Source organism: Lonchura striata, chromosome 22 (genome assembly GCF_046129695.1).
Source record: "Lonchura striata isolate bLonStr1 chromosome 22, bLonStr1.mat, whole genome shotgun sequence".
NCBI classification, from domain to species: Eukaryota; Metazoa; Chordata; class Aves; order Passeriformes; family Estrildidae; genus Lonchura; species Lonchura striata.
The window spans coordinates 819007-840116 of NC_134624.1; the positions used below are offsets into that span (position 1 = coordinate 819007).

General features: G+C 50.5%; 3 protein-coding genes across 8 annotated transcripts in view; all 3 read right to left on the minus strand.

Moving 5' to 3' along the window:
- Positions 1–1084: 1084 nt before the first annotated feature.
- LOC110482241 (alpha-1-acid glycoprotein-like) lies at positions 1085–6954 on the minus strand. Its single transcript, XM_021551365.3, has 6 exons — positions 6713–6954; positions 5556–5698; positions 4896–4969; positions 4099–4209; positions 2650–2753; positions 1085–1243 (listed from the first exon to the last, which is right to left on the minus strand). Exons 1-6 carry the CDS (start codon positions 6815–6817, stop codon positions 1127–1129), a joined length of 654 nt encoding a protein of 217 aa, XP_021407040.2. The 5' UTR covers positions 6818–6954; the 3' UTR covers positions 1085–1126.
- An 899-nt stretch (positions 6955–7853) lies between these two features.
- LOC110482283 (alpha-1-acid glycoprotein 2) lies at positions 7854–10200 on the minus strand. The gene is made up of 6 exons (XM_021551432.3): positions 10002–10200; positions 9212–9354; positions 8921–8988; positions 8554–8655; positions 8245–8345; positions 7854–8035 (listed from the first exon to the last, which is right to left on the minus strand). Exons 1-6 carry the CDS (start codon positions 10110–10112, stop codon positions 7982–7984), a joined length of 579 nt encoding a protein of 192 aa, XP_021407107.2. The 5' UTR covers positions 10113–10200; the 3' UTR covers positions 7854–7981.
- A 3083-nt stretch (positions 10201–13283) lies between these two features.
- Positions 13284–21110, minus strand: part of COL27A1 (collagen type XXVII alpha 1 chain) — a 141602-nt gene continuing 133775 nt past the window's right edge. For 3 of the 6 annotated variants that reach the window (XM_077787809.1, XM_077787810.1, XM_021551390.3), the window contains 13 exons: positions 20717–20824; positions 18976–19029; positions 18391–18453; positions 17917–17970; positions 17415–17450; positions 17069–17086; positions 16676–16711; positions 16323–16349; positions 16060–16125; positions 15504–15672; positions 15252–15361; positions 14308–14526; positions 13284–13753 (listed from right to left, as the gene is read on the minus strand). In XM_077787809.1, the coding sequence (XP_077643935.1) occupies positions 13607–13753; positions 14308–14526; positions 15252–15361; positions 15504–15672; positions 16060–16125; positions 16323–16349; positions 16676–16711; positions 17069–17086; positions 17415–17450; positions 17917–17970; positions 18391–18453; positions 18976–19029; positions 20717–20824 (1107 nt within the window). In that variant the 3' untranslated portion in view covers positions 13284–13606. Of the gene's footprint in view, positions 13754–14307; positions 14527–15251; positions 15362–15503; positions 15673–15968; positions 16126–16322; positions 16350–16675; positions 16712–17068; positions 17087–17262; positions 17451–17916; positions 17971–18390; positions 18454–18975; positions 19030–20716; positions 20825–21110 lie in introns of those variants that run through there. The other 3 variants (XM_077787811.1, XM_077787813.1, XM_077787812.1) reach the window with 3 other exon arrangements.

Below are 21110 nucleotides of genomic sequence, written 5' to 3' on the forward strand. Positions count from 1 at the left end.
CTGCCCTGGAAGGTGATGGAATCCCCATCCCTGAAGGTGTCCAAGGAGTTGACTGGATTGGTGCTCAGTGCTCTGGTCTGGTTGACAAGGTGGGGATTGGTCACCTTGGAAGTCTTCTCCAACCTTAATGATTCTGTCATCTTGTAAAATTCATTTTTGCTAGAGCAGTCACTCCAAAGGCACTGAAATTTTGTCTGGGGCAGAACAGAAACAGAGCACCCTGGAGCTCCAGAGGGACTGACAGAGCTCGCTCCTGCTTTCCCTCTGGCTATTCTCATTTTCTTCCTTTTTAAGGAAGAGAGATATTTTCAGTGCTTAATTATGAAGTTAGAGCTGAGCCTGAGTTACTCTCCAGACAGGCAGCAGCAGCAGTCTCTTGTCACACTTGCCCACTTTTACAATGGCAGGGGTGGTGCTGACCCCCCTTGGGGCTGGGATAAGGGGTGTGTGAGGTGCCTGGTGAGTGCAGGGGCTTACTGGAGGCATGGAGAGAAATGTCATCATGGCACTTCCCATCTCCAGGGTGTTGAGCTTGCTGAGAAATGGTGACTTTTTCTCTGAAAACTAAAAATCCAGACTGGGTTGGGTTAGCAGCCCTTCCCTCTCTGGCAGGAGGATAATTCGTCAGTGTCAGACACGGTGTGCAAACCAAGCTGTGGATGGAATTATCAGGGAGCACTTGCCTGGTCCAGAGGCTTTGGGCAGGAACATCTGTCCCACCTGGGCTACCTGGCAGTCAAGCTGCTGTCAGGAGAACTGGGTGGTCCCTTTTAGCTAAGCCCCCTTTTCCTCAGGCTGTACAGTTACAGCTAAGTTTCCAACCTTCTCTATATTCCAGTTACTCCTCAAATGCTTGTTTTGCTTATTTAAAATAGTTTATGATTGCCCTCTCCCGGCTGCTCTCTCTCACTGCTGCATTGCAGCACTGCTTTTTGGCAGAGCACTTTTCCAAGCTCACTGCTCCAGGCTGACTCTCCCAGCTCCTAGCTGGATGACACACGAGGTGAATTGGGCGTTCGTTCTCCTTTTGCAAACCCCACTTCTGCACCCTTCAGAACCCTCTGCTCTCAAAATTGGCACCAAATTGTATGCAATTTGAAGGAAACGTTTATTGCCCTGTGTGGGGTCAGTTCCCTGCACTGCCAGGCCAGGGAGTCCCTGGGGCTGGTGCTGCTGTGGCTGCAGCCGCAGGCTCTGCGTGGGGGCTGTCGCTGCCTTCGGCTTCTTTCACTTGACACACCTCCTGTCAAAACAACAAAACCAGGGTAAGTGAATCTGCCAAGGTGCCAGCAACAGAGAATATACTCAAGAAAGAGATATTTTCCTTTCTTCTTTTAGTTGATTACGTCTAAGAAGGCTTCCCTGTGCTGGCCCAGGCACAGAAAAATGCTTGCCCAGGTGCTCAGCTCCTGCTGGTGCCATTTTCCATGTCTGTGCTGGAAAGAGGAAACCAAGTTTCTGGGGCAAAGTTGGAGTATGTGTGCTCTGAAGAAAAGGGGGAAATTCAAGACTTTGGGGGAAATAAGTAAAAAGCTTGTGCTGCTCAGGCACTCTATGTAGGTTAAGTTCTGTTAAAGCCTGCAGCTGACATGGGGCTTTGTGAGTCTGCTCCTGTGCTCTGCTCACATCCACCTCCTTCAGCCTGATGATAAAAGGCCCCAAAATGTTTTCTGTGTTTGTTTAGTTGGTTTTTTACTCCTCAAGTGCAGTGGCTTGCTTTGGGCAGTAGCTGCCAATCCTAATTGCACCACAGTTTGTAAGCACAGACAGTCCTAATTCCCCTCATTCTGCCCAAATTTAAATGTGATCCAGAGACTGCAACCCCCCCAGTCCACAGCTGCATGCAGTTAATGTGGAGGAGCTGGGCTCTGCCTCCCAGGTGCTGCTCGTTTGCTAAATGGGAGAGGAGACCTGCCCCAGGTGCAGCCCCATTCCCAGGGTTTCACTCTGTCCCCGTCCTCCATTCCCCTGAACCTGTGGGGTGGTTTTCAAAGCCACCACTTGAGGCTGGAGAAGTGCTGGGGACAATGTTGGATCCAGCCTGGTGGCTTGGAGTGGGATTTTGGGCATCTCTGAAAACTCAGAGCCTGCTGACATGGATGAGCAGATGGCCAGGACAGAGCAGCAAAGGTAAGATGTTTTTCACCTTCACTTTGCAAACAGAAGCCCCTGTCAAGCTGACTCAGGGCCTGGCTCATTTACAGGATAAAATGTCTTAAATTGGGTGGCAGAGGTGAGAACTGGACCTGGTTAATGTTTTGGTGGAAAACCCGAAGGAAAAATTCCCTGGTGCCTCTTGCCCTTTCTGCAGCTCCTGGGGGCAGCTGGTCATTCCTAGGGGGCAAAACCTGGGGTTTCAAGGCAAAATCAGTAACTTCAGGGCAAAAATCCCTTGCCTATTGCCCCCCTGGCAGGGGTAGGCAGGCAGTTTTGGGGGTTCCCAGTGGAGATGCTCAGGTGCAGGCTTTGGGGGTGCTATTTTAAACCTCGGCTGAAGCAAGTCTGTGATTATTTAATCCTATAAGTAATTTCCAACACATGGAAAAGGTGTCTCCAAGAGCCCAGTTTGGCAGCTGGAGGTGCAGCCCGGGTCTGCAGCCCTGCCTGGAGGGGGCTGTGGTGGCCCGGGGTGCTCGGGGTGCTCGGTACCGTTCTCCACGGCGGGTACACGATCTGCTCTGCCCTCAGCCCCAGGCACTCCACGTGCTGCTCAAACTCCTCCTTGTCAGCCGTGCTCAGGCTCAGGCTCCGGGCTGCAGAAGGAGAAGGATTTGTCAGGTGTTAAATATGGACTGGTGGCCCCAGCACAGCCCCTTGTGCCACGCCCTGTTGGAATCTGAGGTATTGATGATTCTGAGATTGTAGAAAGTCTGTCTGTCAGCCCCGCTGCCAAAGCAGAAGCCATAATTGGTCTGTGCTGGTTTCCAGGTTGTTTATTCTGTTTATCTCTCACATGTTCTGCTGCCCTCCCCAGCTCTGTCCTGCAGGGCAGCGTGTGGGGCTCTGCCCTCAGTGGGATGTGACAAACATTAAATACCAGAAACTCCCTGGGCTGGATTTACAATAACGTGCCAATATCTGTCACCTATGTTGGACAGTGTGTCCCCAGCCTGAACCAACAGAAAAATGCCAACACCACAGTGAGACATGGAGGACAAGGCACACCCAATTTCCTCCATCTTGTCCCCTTTGGATCCCTCATCTAGAATCCTAAAATTTTACTTTTGCACCCATGCCACACTGAATTATTACTCATATCAAACACTCAGAGCTTGTAATTGATCCTGTAAGATTGAAAACTCTTTTCCATGGCCAGAGATCACAGCCAGTGTCTCTGGGAGCTCTGTCCAGGGGGGTTCCTGACCCCTGCCAGGGTCCCAGGGCAGCCAGAGGGAAGCTCTGGATTCCCACAACGCCCCTGTCCTTGCCTCCCTACCTCCCCCACCAGTGCTTGCAGTGGATGTGTGGGGGTCTCTCACCCCCACAGTGAGCACACCTGAACAAAACCAACCCTGGGCATCATTTGTTCAATCCTCTCCCAAACAACTCTGGTCCTGTAAGCTTAAAGGGGTTGCAGGATGGTTTGCTACTCCTGGGGTGTCAGGAGGGACCAAGGCAGAGTATGGAGGCAGTTTTCTATATCTGTCTTCAAAATCTCTTAAGCAACTGCTTTGCAGCCTGGCAGGATGATGAGGAGTCTTATCAGAGTCAAAACTACTGCTTTATGGGTTTGTGGTTAAATCTCATCAGCTTTAGCACTGCAAAGCCATGTGCTCTGCCCTGGGAGGTAAGTACTGAAACATCATGGTTGGCTTGAAAATTTTGAGATTTTACAATGATATCAATTGTGTATTTGTATTTGCTTCCTGTTCTTTGAATATTTATGGTGTAAGTGGGTTTGGTCTTTAACTTGCTTTCCCTGCTCTGCCAGGAGTTGTGGGGTTTAATGGAGTTTGCAAATCCCCTGACCCCTGAGAGTTGGTCTCAGGAAAGTCATTGAGTGCTGGTGAAACCAAGTTGCTGTATGGTTTTAGTTGCTAACTTTGTGTGTGGGTGTGTTGTGATAGCTTTAAATGACTTTAGGATGGAGTTTCATACCGTAGAGATACTGCCCCAAATACGTCCTTTCCTTCTGCATTTGGTACTGGATGAGCAAAAGGTTTTCAGAGCTCATGTTCATCAGCATCCCCTCAGTTTGCTGGGTCTTGGCTTGGAGAGAACAGACACGATAATTCAGATTTTCAGTGCTGCAGCAGCAATAAACTCCAGCCCAGGTGTGGATAGTGATTTCAGGTGAGTAAAAATGTCCTGAAATATGGTAATTTTTTTGGCTCTTGGTTTATATAAATTGTATTTCTTGAAAATGGGGCTGGGGTGTGAAAGAGCCAAAGTCCCCCAGCTCCTGTGTTGCTGTTGGAATGTGGAATGATGCGGTGTGTTGGGACTCAGGGTATGAGGGGTCAGTGCAAACTGTGTCCCAGGGGGCTGCAATTCCCACCCCAAGACTGGCTCATCCCACTCAGCAAGGAGGAAACAACTCGGAACAAGAGGTTTCATTAATTCACCGAAACCTGCCACACCTTTCCCCAGGGGATTGTGAAATAACTTCACAAACAGGATGGTGTTCTGCTGCCGGGAAGGAGCAGGCTGGCTCCTGGCACAGCATTACTCTGTGGGTTTAATGTGCATGGACAGCAGGGTTGGGATCCCTGGGGTGCCCCAGGAGCAGGAATAACCTGGGTGCCCCTGGCATTGGGGAGCTGTTTGGAGCCCACCAGGCTTCAAAGACAGGCAGAGACACTGGAATAAAATGCAGAGGATAAAGTAAATCAGGGACAAGGGCCCTTTGTGTGTGTCAGTCCCTGGTAGGTGTTAACCCCAGCCCTGCTGCTCACCGTGCTTCACCAGCGTGGCGTTACCCGCAGCGACCTCCAGGTAGGTGAGGTTGTTGGTAAAACATTGGTTCCCCCTGGAGAGAGAGGGGAAGGGGGTGATGCCGTTGTCTGGAAGGACCAGCAAAGCCCCAGCCCTGCATTGGGCACCTGCCACCTCCTCCTCAGGGTTAACTTCTCCCCTGCTAAAATTAAGGCATTTCTCTGGTGCCTTTGCCTGACCTCCCGTGGTGGCAGCTCGTGGCCTCAGCCTTGCCATTGCTCCCCCAGCCCTTGGTGGTCAGACAGTTTCAGTTTTCCCCCTGAAATAACTGAAACCTCAAAGTGTGTTTTTATGAACAGAAAAACACCCCCTGAAGTTCTGCCCCGTGGGGGAAACAGGCACAGGGACTTCTGGAAAGTTCTCCTCCCCTGCAGAAGTCTTCTCCTTGCCTGCATGGCTTGATGCCTGCTAGACCTCTGCCCTGCAAAACGGTCTGTTGAAATAAATGAGTAAATAAATGAGTAGATAAAGGGGATGGGGGAGAGGTTGCCCTGAGCAGGCAGGAGAAAACGAACTCCTTTTGGAGAAAGCAATCTGGAACCGTGCTCAGATCTTGTGCTGAAAGGTTTTAGGGCTGCAGCAGGGAGGGGATGGGTGGAGGGCACGGGGGCTGCACTCACACGGCCACGTAGTGGCTGACGAGCAGCTCCTGCCCGCCGGCACCGGGCTCCAGGCGCAGGAAGGCGTGGTCGATGAGCAGCATCTCCACCTGGTGCTGGGGGAACTGGGCAGCCCCTGCCACGTACAGCCACGTCCCCAGCAGCTGGGGGAGCGAGGGAGGGACAGGTGTGACACTGCTGGGTTTGCACGAGGGACCCTGAGACTTCCACCCTCCCCGTGCCAAAATTGGTAGTGCTGCTAGTTCTCTGATCTTCTGCTAGGGCTCTTGCATTGAAACACGGATGAAAAATCACAACCCCACCATTCCTATGAAGATTTGTAGGGACGGGATGTTTATTACAGCGCTGGCCGCATGTGGGGACTCATTCGCCCCAAAGGACGTGCGTGCCCCTAAGGACTCCCGAGCCTTTCTTATTACCCTTAACTAATTTACATATACATACAATTTCACAATAGGTTAGTTCATATTCATTCTGCTGATTTCGAATTACACCTACAGCTAGTTACACTTGTACTCAGTTTTTGTCTAAAAGTACAGAAAGAACTCCTGCGTCTCTCTGCCCCGTTTCAAGATCCGAGGAATCTTTTTTTACCTCTTTAGCTTGGAAATTCGCATTCTCTCTTCAGCTGGGGCAGTTCTATTAGTTTTGCAGTTACCGGACTAAACAGCATATTTTATTTATGCTAGCAAGCTCAAAGCGGCACATTTCACCTAAATCCAAATGGATTTCTACCCCGTGAAATTTTCACTCTGTCTCAGCATTGGCAGCGACAAGGTGAAATATTTGAAAATGGACTGGAGGCGGGGGGAAATAATAGCTGAGTGTGGGGTTTGGGAAGGGTGCTGGCGCCGGCTGTGGTGCGGCAGGGTCAGGGCAGCCCGGCTCTGTCGCGGGGGATTTACACCAGAAAATACCCAGCCCACCCTCCTTGTTTGAAGGGCACTGTTGGAACCTGAGAAAATTCCAGGTGTCCTGGACAGCAAACCTTTCCCGTTCGCTGCAGGCGCTTAGTGACAGCACCTCGGCAGATGCGCTGGGGGACAAGGTGGGGACGAGGTGGGGACGAGGTTTTGCCCTTTCCCGGGGGACAGCGAGCTCAGCAGAGCACCCCGAGGGCGGCTGCAGCCCGGGGCAGCCCCAGCCCCCGGTCCTACCTGGGCGGCCGTGGAGCTGTCGGGGCGCTGCGCTCCGCAGGGCGCGGCATCCGCGGGCAGCAGCGCTGCGAGCCCCAGGACGAGCAGGAGCCCGGCCGAGCCCATGGCTGGCCGAGCCCAGTCCTGCACGGACAGACGGACAGACGGACGGGCGCTGCTGGCTCCTGCAGCTCTGCTGGGAGCGGACAGGATGTGCCCGGGGCTGCCGGATCTGCGCCCGTGTCGCAAGCGGAGCCCTTTGGGGGCGATGCCCAGGGAAGAGCCGCGCTCTTGGCACTCGCCCCGGCCTCGGATGTGGCTGCTGGAGGCGGTGCTGGTAGGAGTGGGCTCTTGGTGATGCAGTTACTGCATTTAAAACGTCAACCTGCCCTGAATCTGCTCTGAATCTTCCTGTGAGCAGCTGCTGTAGTCACCTCTTGCTCTGCTGTTGAGATGTGCAGCCCTCCCTGTGCTGGTTTGGCTGCAGAACCCCCGCCCCAATCTCAGGCAAAGCCCAAGGGGGCTTTGAAGAGAAGGTGCTTTTGCAGTCCTTGCCAAAACTGGCCTTAAAAGCGGTGCTTATGGGCCTCAGATGTCACTCGTGTCCAGCTGGACACATCCCCTGTGCAGCTCCCTGACCCCCCTGTCCTGCTGCTGTCCCTGTGTGTCAGCCAGGCAGGTCTTGTTCCCCTGGCAGTGTGTGTGCCTGTTCCTCCCCGGCAGCAGAACCCCCCTGAACACTTTGCTCTGGGAGATGGTTTTCCCCATCCTCCCCCCTTTCCCCTCCTCAGAGAGACCTGGGGAAGGTGCAGTGTCCCCTCATGTCACCTCACCCTGCAGCGACCCCTGCACAAGCCTGTGGCATCGATGGAGCCTTGTGGGATTTGGCTTGAAAATTGAGGGTGGGGTTGTCCAGGTGCTGAGAGTGCTGTGGTGGGGGAGACTCGAGGGGGTTGGCAGGTCTGTGTGTCACCCTGATGGGTGGGTGCTCATGTCCCAGTGTCCTGACCCTGGGAGGGTCCCCTGCCACCACAGAGCTGCCACACTTGGTCCTGGTTGGGTTTTATCTGGAGCGTTTCACGTCTCTGGGTGGGTTTGGAGGTGCAGCACCATGGGAAGGGCAGGCAGGAGGGTGTCCCAGAGAAGATGGAGCAGCCAGTGGTTCAAATGTAGGAGTTTATTTTGGGCCCAGTTAATCCAGAAGGAAAAACCAAAACATGGATAAAGGTTCTGAGGCTGTGCTGAGCCTGGAGGAGGATGAGGATGGAGCAGCTGACCCGTCCATGGGGGTTACCCCAGCTGAGGATCTGCATTGTCTTCACCCCCGGGCAGGGGACAGGCATGCTGGGGAGAGAGGAGATCAGCCCTTGGAGCTCCCTCACCCCAGAACCACCAGGAATGGTAGGAGCTGGGGTAGGAGGCTCGAGGGGGAGTGGGGATGCACAGCAGGGAAGCTGTGCTGGGGGACTAAATTTACATTCCCCACAGACCCCCATCCCAGCTGGAACCAGAGCCTGGCCTGGGGCTCATCCACCCTGGGGAGGGGTTTGTACCTCTATGGAAGTGTAGAACACCTCCTCCTCAGTGAAGCCCAGGCACTGCAGGTGGGCTTTGAACTCCTCCATGTGCTCCTTGCTCACATTGGGTGTCCGTGCTGTCAGAGAAATGGAGGAGGGAGGGAAAGAAATGGAGTTTGAGAGTTGCTTTGCTCCTGGGTGATCCCTGTAGTGCAGATGGGGAGCTCACTGCCTGTCCCCATCTTTCCCCTCTCTGTGTCAGGGGAAAAGGGACTTTTTGCCCTGCTTGTGAGGTCTGGAGATGTCCATGCCCCTTGATTTGTCCCTGGAGAAGTATCTGCTCACCTGAGAGACTCAGACTTGGGAAATCAATGTTGATGTGGTTCAGGATCAGCAGGTCTTTGTCGCTTTGGATCAGTCTGGCCATGGAAACCACCCCGTTATCAACTGGAAGGTATGGAGAGAGAGAGATTTCCCCATGAGGATCCACCCCATGCTGAGGCTCATCACCTTTCATCCTTGCGACTCATCCCAGTGGGGACCACTCTGGTCCCACAGTGCTGCCACAGACGTGCTGTGTGGCGGAAGAAATTTTTTCCCCCCACCTCCAGACATGATTTTAGGTGTAAAAGGCTCAGGGTGCCACATACTGGGGGCAGAAGCAGGAGGGTTCAAGGGCTGGCTGAGTCCCCCCATCCCAGTGGTGCTTTACCATGTGCCATGGTGGAGTTCTGCTGGAAGACCTGGATCGTGGAGTTCTTCACCACACACGTCTCATTCCTGTGGGGCAGAGAGGCCAGAGGGAGCAAACACCCCCAAGCTTGCCCCAACCAACCCTGAGGGATTTGGAACATGAGCAGGACTGCAGAGCTTAAATAAATGTGGCATAGCTGCTCTCCAACCCCGAATTTGTGAGGTGTCTCAGCCCAGAGGGTGACACCAGAGGGTAGAAATGCCCCTGGGGATGGGGGAGCCAGATCAGGGCACGAATCCCTGTCCTTACATTCTTATGATTTCGGTGCAGTTGAGCTCATCCTCGTGGCTGCCTGGAGAGAAGGAAAAAGCTGCAAATGTCACTGCCCTCAGCTCTGCCAGGTGAGGGGGATACCTGGAGGCCCCGGTGATGTAGAACCACTGTCCCAGGATCTGCAGAGGGAGCAGAGTGGGGAAGGTTGGTGGGGCTGTGCCAGGTTCACCTGCAGGCACCCCCTGAGTGAGGCAAACTCTGCGTCCGACGTGCCACGGGCAGGAGCAGCTGTAGGTGATGCCCTGGGCAGGATCCAGGCTGGGTGAGCGTCTGTGGGTTTTGTTCCCTTTCTGTAAAGGCAGTGCTCCAGCTCCCAGGATGACAAGTTCTTTCTGCAATGGTGTTTCTCCTGCTCCAGGCCAGGCTGTCATTGCTTTCCTCCCATTAAAAGCTCCCGAGGGAATAAATATTGTTTATGCAGTGAAGGGTTTGCGGATGGAGACTCGTGACCTGTGCCACCATCACTTGAAGGACTTAAAACAGAGTGCTGAGGCATTGGGGTGGTGCTGCCCAGCCTGGCTGGCAAGGAGATGGAAGCAGGATTCCCCAAAAGTGCCTGCTTGTGAGATTATGGGTGCAGAGCTGCAAGGCTTCACCCCTTCCCTGTGCAGCAGTCTGGGTTTTTTTAGGAGAACAACCATGGGCAGGCAGTGAGATAACCACTGAGCTGCCAATGCTCCTGCCATGACCCCTCCCGTGTCCACGGGGCCCAGGGGTGCTGATAGGAAAGGAGAGGAAGGGTGCCTTGGCTGAGGGCAGGGCTTACCTGAGGGATGGTGGTGTTGTCGAAGGTGATCGGGACAAGCGGGGCACAGCTTGGGGACTCGGTGGCCAGGGCCAGGGGCAGCCCCAGGAAGAGGGTGAGGGTGGCCAACATCTCCTGGCTGTCTAGGAGGATGCTCCTGCTCTGCCAGGCTTTGCTCAGCTCTGTCCCTTATATAGGGCTGCCAGCACTGCTGGACATCCCCAGCACCAACGTCCCTGTTCTGCTGCTGGGCTGTTTGCTCAGGCATGAAGCAATAGCAGGTGGGGGAAATTCAGCTTGCAAAATCTTGGATTTCTCCAGCACAGGGGGAAGAAACACCCCCCTCCCCTTACCCCAACCTAACGCTTCCCCAATGCAGGCTTTTGTTCTCAGAAATGCAATTAATTTTGTGGGTGCCTGGCGAAGTGCTCGGCGGTTTCAGGTGTGTTTGGAGACCTTGGGGACACTGAGGGCAGCGGGACATGGCTTTCACAGGGCACAGAAACCCTCAGGGACATGGCTGGCTGGCAGCTCTAAGGGCTTTGGTCCACCCTCCCCTGGTTTTCCCCTGGGACACGGGGCTGCAGGGCAGATGCCATGGGTGATTCCATGGGCTGGGGGACTTGGCTGTGAGGCAGGGAACTGAGACCTTTTAAAAACCTTTTTTAATTTTAAAATTAAAAATGACAACTTCTTTAAATGCATCTCCCTATTCAACAGCGCCGCACAGCTCCCCTGATGTTGGCATCGTAATCAAGTGTGGTGATTAATTAATTAGACATGTTTGCTTCCAGCCTGCCCCAGCAGCTGCTCAGCGCCCAGCGGTGCCGGGAAGGGGCCGAGCAGGGCTGGGCAAACCTGGCTCGGGCCCTGTCGCAACCGGCACCGCCCGAGGCAGCGCCTCTGCTTTTTGTCCCAAAAAAACCAGAATTTCCCTCCCTTTGCTTCCTTCTTTCCCTTTGGCATCCTGTTTTTTTGCCCCCTGCTGTTGCCCTCAACTTTCCCCTTTTCTCTCCCTTAGTGTTCCCACCCTCCTCCTTTCCCCCCACCCCAATTTCACCCTACATCTCCTTTCCTTTCCTTTCCTTTCCTTTCCTTTCCTTTCCTTTCCTTTCCTTTCCTTTCCTTTCCTTTCCTTTCCTTTCCTTTCCTTTCCTTTCCTTTCCTTTCCTTTCCTTTCCTTTCCTTTCCTTTCCTTTCCTTTCCTTTCCTTTCCTTTCCTTTCCTTTTGCCTTCCCCTTCCCCTTCCCCTTCCCCTTCCCCTTCTTTTCCCTTTCTTTTCCCTTTCATTTTTTTTCTTTCATTTTTTCCTTTCCATATTTTTTCCTTTCCATATTTTTTCCTTTCCACCTTTTTTCCTTTCCATTTTTTCCTTTCCATTTTTTCCTTTCCATTTTTTTTCCTTTCCATTTTTTTTCTTTCCTTTTTTTTTTCTTTCCCTTTTTTTCCTTCCCTCTTTATTTTCTTTCCTTTCCCCTTTCTTTCCCCCTCCCCCTCTTGCTCCCCAGCACTGTGGCAGGATGGGGACGGGGATGAGGCACAGCAGTTGGGAGCCAAGGGGATCCTGATCTTGTTGTGCATTTGGCATCACAGCAAGGTTTGGGGTGTGGGTTTATCTCCTCAGATCACTTGGGGGAACCCCAGGGAAATGGGGTATTTCTGCACCTCCTGCCCACCTGGTTTCTTATGAAGGGAAAAAAAACCCCAAAAAACCAAACCATTCCAGTCCTGTTCCATTGCCTCAGTTTTAAATATTTATTTAAAGTTAAAAAAAAAAAAAAATGGAAAAGAAAAGGAGGAAAATAAAAAGCTTTAAGGAGAACAAATGGTAACTGCAGCCTTGAGAAAACACAAAACCAATGGCACGGGATGAGAAATGGAGGGATCTGGAGTATGGGGGGTTGCAGGGAGGCAGCGAGTGATGGGTGGTGGTGATTTTGGCCTGGGGATGAGGTATTTCTGGCAGGGGCTGCGTGGAGGGTGAGGTATTAGGGACAGATCCTGTTAACCTTTTCTGATGGTGATTGGGAACCAACCAGCAGGCAGTAGTGACAAAAAAAAATACACAAAGAGAGACTCACAGATAATTTTTTTCCCCTCAAAAAAATAAAATCCATAGTCCGTATGAAACATGAAAACTCCAAACAGGCACTGAAGAGTTTCTGATACAGTACAGCTCTGATTACATCAATATTATTCCTTATATAGAATTAAAGATTACCATAATTATCCTCTTTAAAAAAAAATCCTCCAAATTTACATATAGAGACTAAATTTCTACAAAACTTAACAGAACAAAACCCTTCCAAGCTAGGCTGGGTTCTGAAACAAGGTACCATCACATGAGTCTTGACAGAGGGGCCGAGGGAAGAGCTGCAGAGCTGGGTTTAAACGTGAGCTTGGTCCAGGGAGTCGTGTGGGCAGCTCAGTACAGCCCAACTCAACAGCTCCAGAGGAGCTCTCTGAGGCTCAACACTTCTAGATGAGCTGTGTCCCTCACTCACTCCCAAAGCAGTGAAGTGCTGATGAAGGAAAAAACAACAAAAAAGCAAATTTGCTTGTAAATTATCCCGTAAATGGTGTTGGCTGTGGTGTGAGTTGTGTTATTGGCACCCATGGCCACTGAAGGATCCCTTTTAAGGTGGCTGTTTCTCTGATTTAACTGTAGAACACAATCTCCTCTCTTAACAGAGAGATGATTCTATGGGGCTTTTTTTTTTTTGGGGTCTGTGGCAAGACATTGTAGCACCTTCACAACCTTAAATAAAGTCATATATATAAAATAACACACTTTTTTAAGAGCACCAGAGATTTCACAGTGAGAGGTAGAAACAAATCAGATGAGCCCATTCCCTCTCTCTAGTTTAGCACCAATCTCTTCCCCTCTCCTCTTTCCATTCCCCCTTCTTGGCTTCGTGACTCTCCTCTACTCCAACACCACACGTTGAGAGGGAGTGTTGATTAAACTCATGGAAGGAGGAACTTGGCTTTTTTTTCTTTTTTTTTCCTTTTTCTTTTTGCTTTAAATAATATAATATATATATTTTGTTTCTTCTAATATTGCACATCAAAATGCTTCCTGTACACAGAGCAGCCAGATTCAACTTGCGGCTCCGCCTGGGAGACCTGATGCAGCACGTGGCTGTCCAGAAGGTGACAAGCTCTGAGAGGGAAGCTCTATTTTTTTTTTTAATAATTTTTTTTTTCAATGGAAAGGACATTTGGTAACTCAGGAACCAGACAAAAATGGTTGGGTGGGTGGATGGGGGGGGGAAAGAACAAAAAAAACCCACACGCTGCAAGTCGCTTGAGGTTTCTCTCAATGTTTTCTTTGGTCATGGAAAAAGCTTTATGTGTGGAACCACAACATCCAGTCCCCTGATCCCTTTTCACTGCTCACGTCCTGACTGATGCCCGCTTCCCCCACCTCCTTCTTCCTCCTCCTTTCAACAACTGGCTGAGTTCAGTAGATCATGGGTTCTTGGAGACCTTGAGCCAAAGGCTGGAGCAAGAGTTGGCCCAAAAGATACAGCCCAGCTGTCCTTGCTGCAGAGAGGGGGGAGAGCCCCTGTAGGGACAGGCTGTGGTGGGGTTGGAGCCTCAGAGCCCGGGACCCATAGCTTGGCTCAAAGGAAGCAGACGGGGCCGACCTCGAGGTGATATTGCTGTCCTGGCTGGGAGGGGGGCAGGTTGTGGATGCTGACAATGGGCAGCTGCTGAGGGTCCTGTGTCCGGAAGGAAAAGAGGGTCCGGTGCCAGCGCCCGTCCTTGATCTGCGTGGGGAGGGGGACAGAGAGAAAGCTGGTGAGCCAGGGGGTCAATCCTGCTGGAAAGGAATGTGTTCCATGAGGTGTAAGTCTGAAATCTCTCTCTGAGACAAGGGCCTGTCCCTTGGGCTGAGCAGGGCTGGGGTGGGTTTAGAGAACATTTTGGGGAACACTTTATCTGGCTGATGAAAACTGAGCTTGAGTGGTACCACCAAGACAAACTCCTAATGCTGTGAGCCTGAGTGCAGCCCTGTGTCCCCTCAGTCTGTGTGGCATCAGACAAGAGCCAGGGTCACCACCCATGGGGAGCCATCCCCCCTTCTGTCATTTAACTGCTGCTATCCATGACAAGTAACTTCAGAATTTCATCTTTTGCTTTCTGTTTGAAGGCCATCTGCTTCACAGGAGCTGCTGTAGCATCCTGGACTGGAAAATTAGTGGAGAACTGGTAAACCTGACCCTTCTCCCTCGTAGGATGAACAGTACAGGTGTTACTTGAGCCTCAGAATGGGCTCTGGAATTTCTCTCCACTTCTCCCTCCCTCTTTCACAGTGACATACCTTGCAATCATCAGCTGCCACTTCTGGCCTGAGCTGCCCGCTGGCCTCGAACACCTGCCCGTTCCAGGCCCTGAAGCGCACGGCTTTTTCCGAGGGGCTCTCAGAGGAGCCCTCCCGCCACACAGAGGTGTTCAGGCAGTGGATGGTGATGTGCTGCACCACCTCCGAGCTCAGCAGTCGCAGGAAGTTCATCTGGACTCTCCCGATGTCAAAATCCAGCTGTAAGGTGACAGAGAGGTCACAGGGACGCCCTGCAGAGGGGCTGAGGGAGCAGGGTTAGTGCAGGGTGGGATAGCAAAGGGGGTCCCTGTCTTCTGCTTCATTCTGCACCAGTGTGCAGAGCTGGATCTGATGTGAACATGGGCATGAGGACCAGACGCCAAGTCCTTTTGGAAAGTTTCATGGGGACACAGCAGGTCCTTTGCTTTGTAGAACAAACTAGAAGGTCCATAAGTAGGAGGAAAAGAATGTAAACTTCAAACTCAATACACTTGCAAAGCAGGTTCCAGTTCATCTGCAAACGAGCCCAGATATTGCTATTTGTATTTTTAGTACAGGTACTTCCTTAACAAAAATCCCATAGCAATCACTTGATTGGAAACTTGTGTGTTTAGGCTGACCTCACTTCTCCAGGCGGCAGAAAACAAAATGCAAGAGTGACCCAAACACAAGCCAAGTCAATAAAGGATTTGGGAGCAGCGTGTTTGTGAAATTACTGGTCACATTAAGACTATGGGTTCATTAAACATCCCTGGAACACAGGGCTTTGTCTTGAGCCTCAGGTGTGTTTTTTTAACTCCTGAGAGCAGTTCTGAGTGTTACAGTTGCACTAATGCTCCCCCAACCTGTGTGCTGTGTCCTTGTGGTCACTGTCCAGTGTCCTGGCACAACACATGCTGTGTAAATATTTGGGAAATGCTGCTCTGGGGCTGGGCTGTGCCTACCTTGGAGACAGTGACAGGGCTGAGACACGTCTGGCCGCCGTTGGTGAAGTTACAGATGACCTGTATGGTGTCTGAGGAGCAGCCAAGGTTTGGGTCAATCCAGTAGGTACCTGAGGAAAGGGAGGATTTGGGGATTAACAAGGACATTTAACCTTTTCTGTGCGTGACAAAAGGACAGTTTTGGTTTCTTGGTGACTGGTCCCAGGGAAGGAGAGCACATGAAACAGCTTTTGCACATGTGGGGCTTCCTACCATCGGTCATCTTCTGTTCACAGTTCATGAGGTCCCGGCAGATGCGTGCAGGGTTTTCCTTGGTTCCCAGGGGTCTTTTGATGCTCTGAATGAGGTTGCTGAGGTAGTGTAGAGTCTTAAAGATCTCCCCTCCATGGTCCAGCATGAGAAGGTCTGGATTTTGGTAACCCTGGAGAGGAAAAAAGGTAAGTCAGGGGTGCCTGGGGAGCACTGAGGGCTGTAACCACAAGGGTTTCTACATCATTTTGAGAAAAATCAGTGGTCAAAAACGGACTCTGCTGGCTTGGGACCAATGAGCCACAGGCCTTGTATTGTCCCAAACAGGACATTGCTGAAATGCTGGCAAAGTCACAGTGACAAAGTCAGGAGGTCTGAAGCTTCACAAATCAGTGACACAGCAGAACGTGACTTTTGCCTGCATAAATTCCAGATATTCCATTAGAACAGTGACAAATCAGGGCTTTGCATAAACCTTCTACACACAGAAAGCACTGATGAGACCATTCCCAGCCTCCAGCCCAAGCAAAGACCAGGGACTTAAAAAACGCCCTCGTACCTCTCTCTTGAGCGCGGTGTTGGAGTCGATCAGTGTCTGGAAAGCTGCCCCAAAGCCATCTTGTTGCTGGTGTGGTGTGAAAAAGATGGAAACTGAGATTGTTAGAAGTTGGGCATGCCCTGATGCAAGAAAACACTTCTCAATCTAAGGCTGCATTCAAGCACTGCTCTGCTAACAGAGCATCTCCTGCTGGACCCAGCAGCACCTCAGCTCTGCAGGACTTGTGATCATCATTAGCAAACATACAGAGAATGGCAACTTACAAACGAGGCTGGAACTCCTGGCGGTCCCTGGAAATCAGAGGAAAAAAGGGGCATCAGCCAGACAGCTGGTCAGTCACTGGTGCACAGATACTCAGCCATGGCCTTTGAAATCCCCCTTCCCGTGGAGCCCCTCAGTGCAGAGAAGTGAGAGAGGCAACAATGCTGGCTCTATAAAACTCCTGGGGATGGTTTGGACTAAAGCACAAGAAACACTGGTCCATTCACACACGTGGTTTTTGCATATGAGGAATGGGGCTAAGCCATAATTTCCAGTGAGGGAACAGTCCCTCTGGAGATATCAGGGCAATCATTTCAGCTTGTTTCACTCATGAACTCTTCCCACAGATACATACCGGAGGGCCAGGGTGTCCTCGTGGGCCTGGAGGACCCTAAAGACAGAGTGGCATCAGTTAGTGAAATAGCTCCAGTTTTTATTTCCATTTCTCATGGTTTTTACCAGCAGGAATCTGTTCCCAGCTGGATTTTTACACCTCACAGCAGCTTGTCCCTCAGAACTTCCAAAAGATTTTGTCCCATTTTGTCCCTGCTCTGGGTACATCTGTCTACACCTGGTCTATTCCTGCTGCATCCCTTGTTCCCAGCCCTTTCAGCTCCTCAGTTGTCACTAATGCCAGGTACTCATTCCAGGTGTGCAATTACCCACCCTGAAGATTTACACGTGCTAAAAGCAACTATTTTATTTAAATACAAGATATCAGTCAGAAAAAAGAACGTCAGATACTTACCCTTGGACCTTGAAGACCCTGCAGGGGAAAAAAAAAAAGTGCAGAAGCTGTCAGAAAATGCCCACTACTGACCCAAAATCTCCCTGTACACCCATGTGCTGCTCCCAAGGCAAGGGCTGGGTGCTGTACTGGAGATAACACAGTTGTGGACAGCATGGTGGAGTGTTGCTGGGTTAAGGAAATGGAAATTTTACCAGCAGAGTGGTGTGGATGTGTGTACACAGCTGTAAGCAGTGTCTTGCCCTCGTGGGAGCCTGATGCACCCTGTGGTCACAGCAGAGCCCAGAGTGACTCTTGATTGTTCAAAGTCACTCTTAGGGGCACCCGGGGTGGGACCAGCACTTACCATCTCCCCACGGCTGCCTTTGTCTCCCTTGGGCCCCTGCAAAGCACAGGAGGTGGCTGTCACTGACCATGCACAAGCTGCCCTGCTGCTCCCAGATTAGGGCAGGCAGGGATTTTTAACACTTCCAAAAATCAAGTGGTTCCCAGTTTAATACATTAAAAAAAAAAAAAAAAATTAAATGTGTTTCCCCCGTCCCAGGCCAAGGTCTTTAGAAAATCTGGTTTTCAAAAATCTGCAGTAACAGTCTGGTCTTCCAGTCTATTGAAAACCTTGCACTTCTGTATTGCTGCTCCTCACTTTTCAGCTAATAACCTTCCAGCAACTGTCCATGCAGCCAGAGACTAAGCCTGCACTTTTCTGAAGCTGCTGATCTTAAAACCCATTTTGTTTTCTTGGTTACAGCAGGATTTGGGGGTTACTTGTGCTGGCCTCAGACATCTTGGATCTCAGGCATTTAAACTCTTCTAAAAAATACAGACAGGAAAGAAGTGCGGATACTTACAGGGCTTCCCATGGGACCCTGAATGCCCAGAGGACCAATAATTCCTTCTTTTCCCTAGGAAAGAAAACACTTGTGAACCACCACATGGGATCTGACAGTCATTTTGATTAGGGCAGACTCAGGGAAGATCTGAATCTTTGCTGTTTTTTAGCAACTTGGTGGTGGCATTTGCTGTAGCTGGAATGAAAAACCATTTCCAACTGCAAGTCCTAAGAGACAAGTCCTCACAGTGTGGTTGTCATGAGCCTTGTTAAACCTCAGAAATTCCATAAATCGATGGATTTCAGTGTAGCTGGAGTGCTCTGTGCAGCGTGGCTGTGTCCAAGCCCTGTGCAGGTGTGGGCACTGCAGCTGTGAGGCTCAGAGGTGGTGCCAGGGCCTTGAGCACCGTGCTCCTCCCAGCCCCTGGAGCCTCACAGAAATGGGGTGAAGGAAGAAAATCCTCCCAAACCCACAAACTGGAAAACCACTCACCATGAGACCCGGCGGCCCACGTGGTCCCTGAATGCCTTTGAACCCAAGGTCTCCTGGGGGCCCCTGCAAGCAAAAAATGAGATGTGAGGTCCACTAAACAACCAAACTCTGCATTTATGCCCTTGCTTAGAGCTCTGCTTTAAGGACAGGGGTGCTGCCTCTTGTCTATGGGACAGGGAAGATCCAATTTGTTGTAAATTCTTTCCCCAGTCCTGCTTTGCGAGGCTTTTTATTTCAACAGAAAACAGTTTCCTTTTCACCAGGGAAATTATATGGTGATAAAATGAGCCTGAATTTCAAGTCAAGGCTCTCAGTACTAGGGATGCACGTTGGTGTCTCAGGTGCAGGCTGATGGTTGATGTCAGAAAGGAGGAAAACAGCTACAGAATCTCTAGGGCAGCCCTTTTCCTCCAACAAAGCATATGTAAGCACACACTCATTTAACAAATGAAAATTCATAAACTAAAGAAAGCTGGGATCAAAATTCAATTTCCATGGTTTCTGCTAGCAATGCAACAAATGTGGCATTACCTATCCCCAGTAAAGTGAGAGTAGAAAACCAACTGGTCACCAGCAGCCTCTTACCTTTGGCCCAAACAGTCCTGCAATCCCTGGGAATCCTGCCTCACCGAAGTCACCCTGCACGGGACAGCCAAGACAAACACAAGAACAAAGGACAACAGTAAATTCACACTGATGGCTGGAGATGTCACTCAGAGATGCACCACGAGTTCAGCAGCTCCAGAGAAAGAGAAATCTGTGCTTATCCCTCAGCCTAAGCAGGACTGATGAGAAAGGAGAATGAGAAAAACCTGGAGGAGGAGCTACACAAACATCAGGCTAGAAGCAAATCACCTGATCTCTTAGATCTCACCAGTGCCACCTTTTTGCCCCCAAAATGGGAGGCAAACCTACACTATTCCTAGCAGATACTTCTCTGGCTTGGCCCAGCAGAAGCAGGATGCAGAGCATCTACTCTGAGATTGATCTTGGAATTTCATGCTGCAAAATAACAGCCTAAAAGTTCTTTAAACCAAGCTCCTCTTTAAGTTTGAATACAAACTGGACTGGCCTACTAATTCAAACTGTAATTTTAAACTATGCTCATTCAAGCTGTTAAAAAAATGCATTTTCCTACAACATAACCTCCCACTCAAGCCCAGGAAAACCATGCATATCCCTAATTCTTTTCCAATTCAACTCTGCGGGGATTTCCCCTCAATTTTGTAAGAAAAATAATAATAAAATAGTTGAAAGACCATCAAGCTTGAATCAGCACATAGCATGTACCCTGAGAATAAAAAACCCACCCTGGGTAGCATATCCTTATGTAAACATCCTCATTTCACCATGCTGGATACAGTCATCCTTTGATATTTTTGGGCTTCTCAGATGTCAAAATTCAAGATGATTCAATGTTTAAAAAAGAAAGGGGTCAGAAACCTTCACCAGATGATTTTTCTCCAGTGTTAGGAACATCAGAGACAGATTGTTTGGCCTTCTGGCAGGACTGTGTCACTCACCCTGACTGTGCTTTTTGGGGTGTAATACAATGGTTTGTTCACTCAGTTGTGAATGACCCAAGTGATGGGGCTTCCACCCCCTTTATAGCATGGCTGTTCCAGCATCAGCCTAGAAACCCCACTGTTAGGAAGTTTTCTCTTGAAAAAGGCCATGAGAGTGAGAAACTGCTTGGCAAGAAAGGGCTTTGTTGGGCTTGGTGGAGAGTAAGAAACTTTCCAAGGATACAAATTGATTTAACTGCCCATTTCTAGGTGCTGGAAAGGAAAATTGCTGCTAACAGGGGACTAAGGTTTTTCCTGTTTAGAAGAATCAACCAAGCCTTCTTTCTAGAGGAATTTCAGGCAAAAGCACATGGAAAGTCAGAAGGGTTTAAATGCCATGGAGTCATTTCAGCCAAAGGGACACACGGTCACTGGTCCTGCAGCAAATGAGGCAGTGACAGTATGGGACAAAGGAATGTGTCACTTGTGTCACAGAGACAAAATGATCTGTGAGATTGATCTATGATCAATGACAAAATGATACATGGTGGTGTTGGTTACTGCCTTTCAGCTTGAAAACTGTTAGCTCTAAGTTTTATATAAAACAGCCAAACAAGTGCATTTTAGTTGAAGTAGTTTGGGTTCATTCTGTGCCTTGTTCCCTATCAGTCCTAATCCCTCTCCTAGAGTCATGCTCAAGCTGGATGGGGGCTCCCCTGAGCAGCCCCTCCCCGGGATCACCCTGCTGTCCAAGCCTGGATCCGCACCCTCTCCTGCAGGGAGGCCTGGAGTCAGCTCTGCTCAGCTCCATCACCACTAACCGGCTGTCCTTTGGCTCCTGGCTCCCCAGGGCTCCCTGGAAGGCCCGTTCCTCCCGGTGATCCTCGCTTCCCTGTTTGGCCAGTCTGTCCAGGCAATCCTCTTTCACCCTAAAAATAACAGAATTCAAGTAATTCCAAAGGATGGGAGCTAAATATAACAGCACTCAGAAATAGCCATAGATGGAAGGCTGGGAAAGATGGCTCGTTGGGATCAGGAATGTGGTTCCACCAGGGGATGCCCCAGATCTGCTGAGGCTGGTTGTGCAGTGATGCTCCTACCTCTCTCAGCCCCTAAATTATCAGGCTAGCCCAGAGATACAAGGCCTTGAGGGGAGGAACATCAGGAGATGGGCAAAGATGCAAAAGAGGCTCTCACCCCGATGTGGTTGTCCAG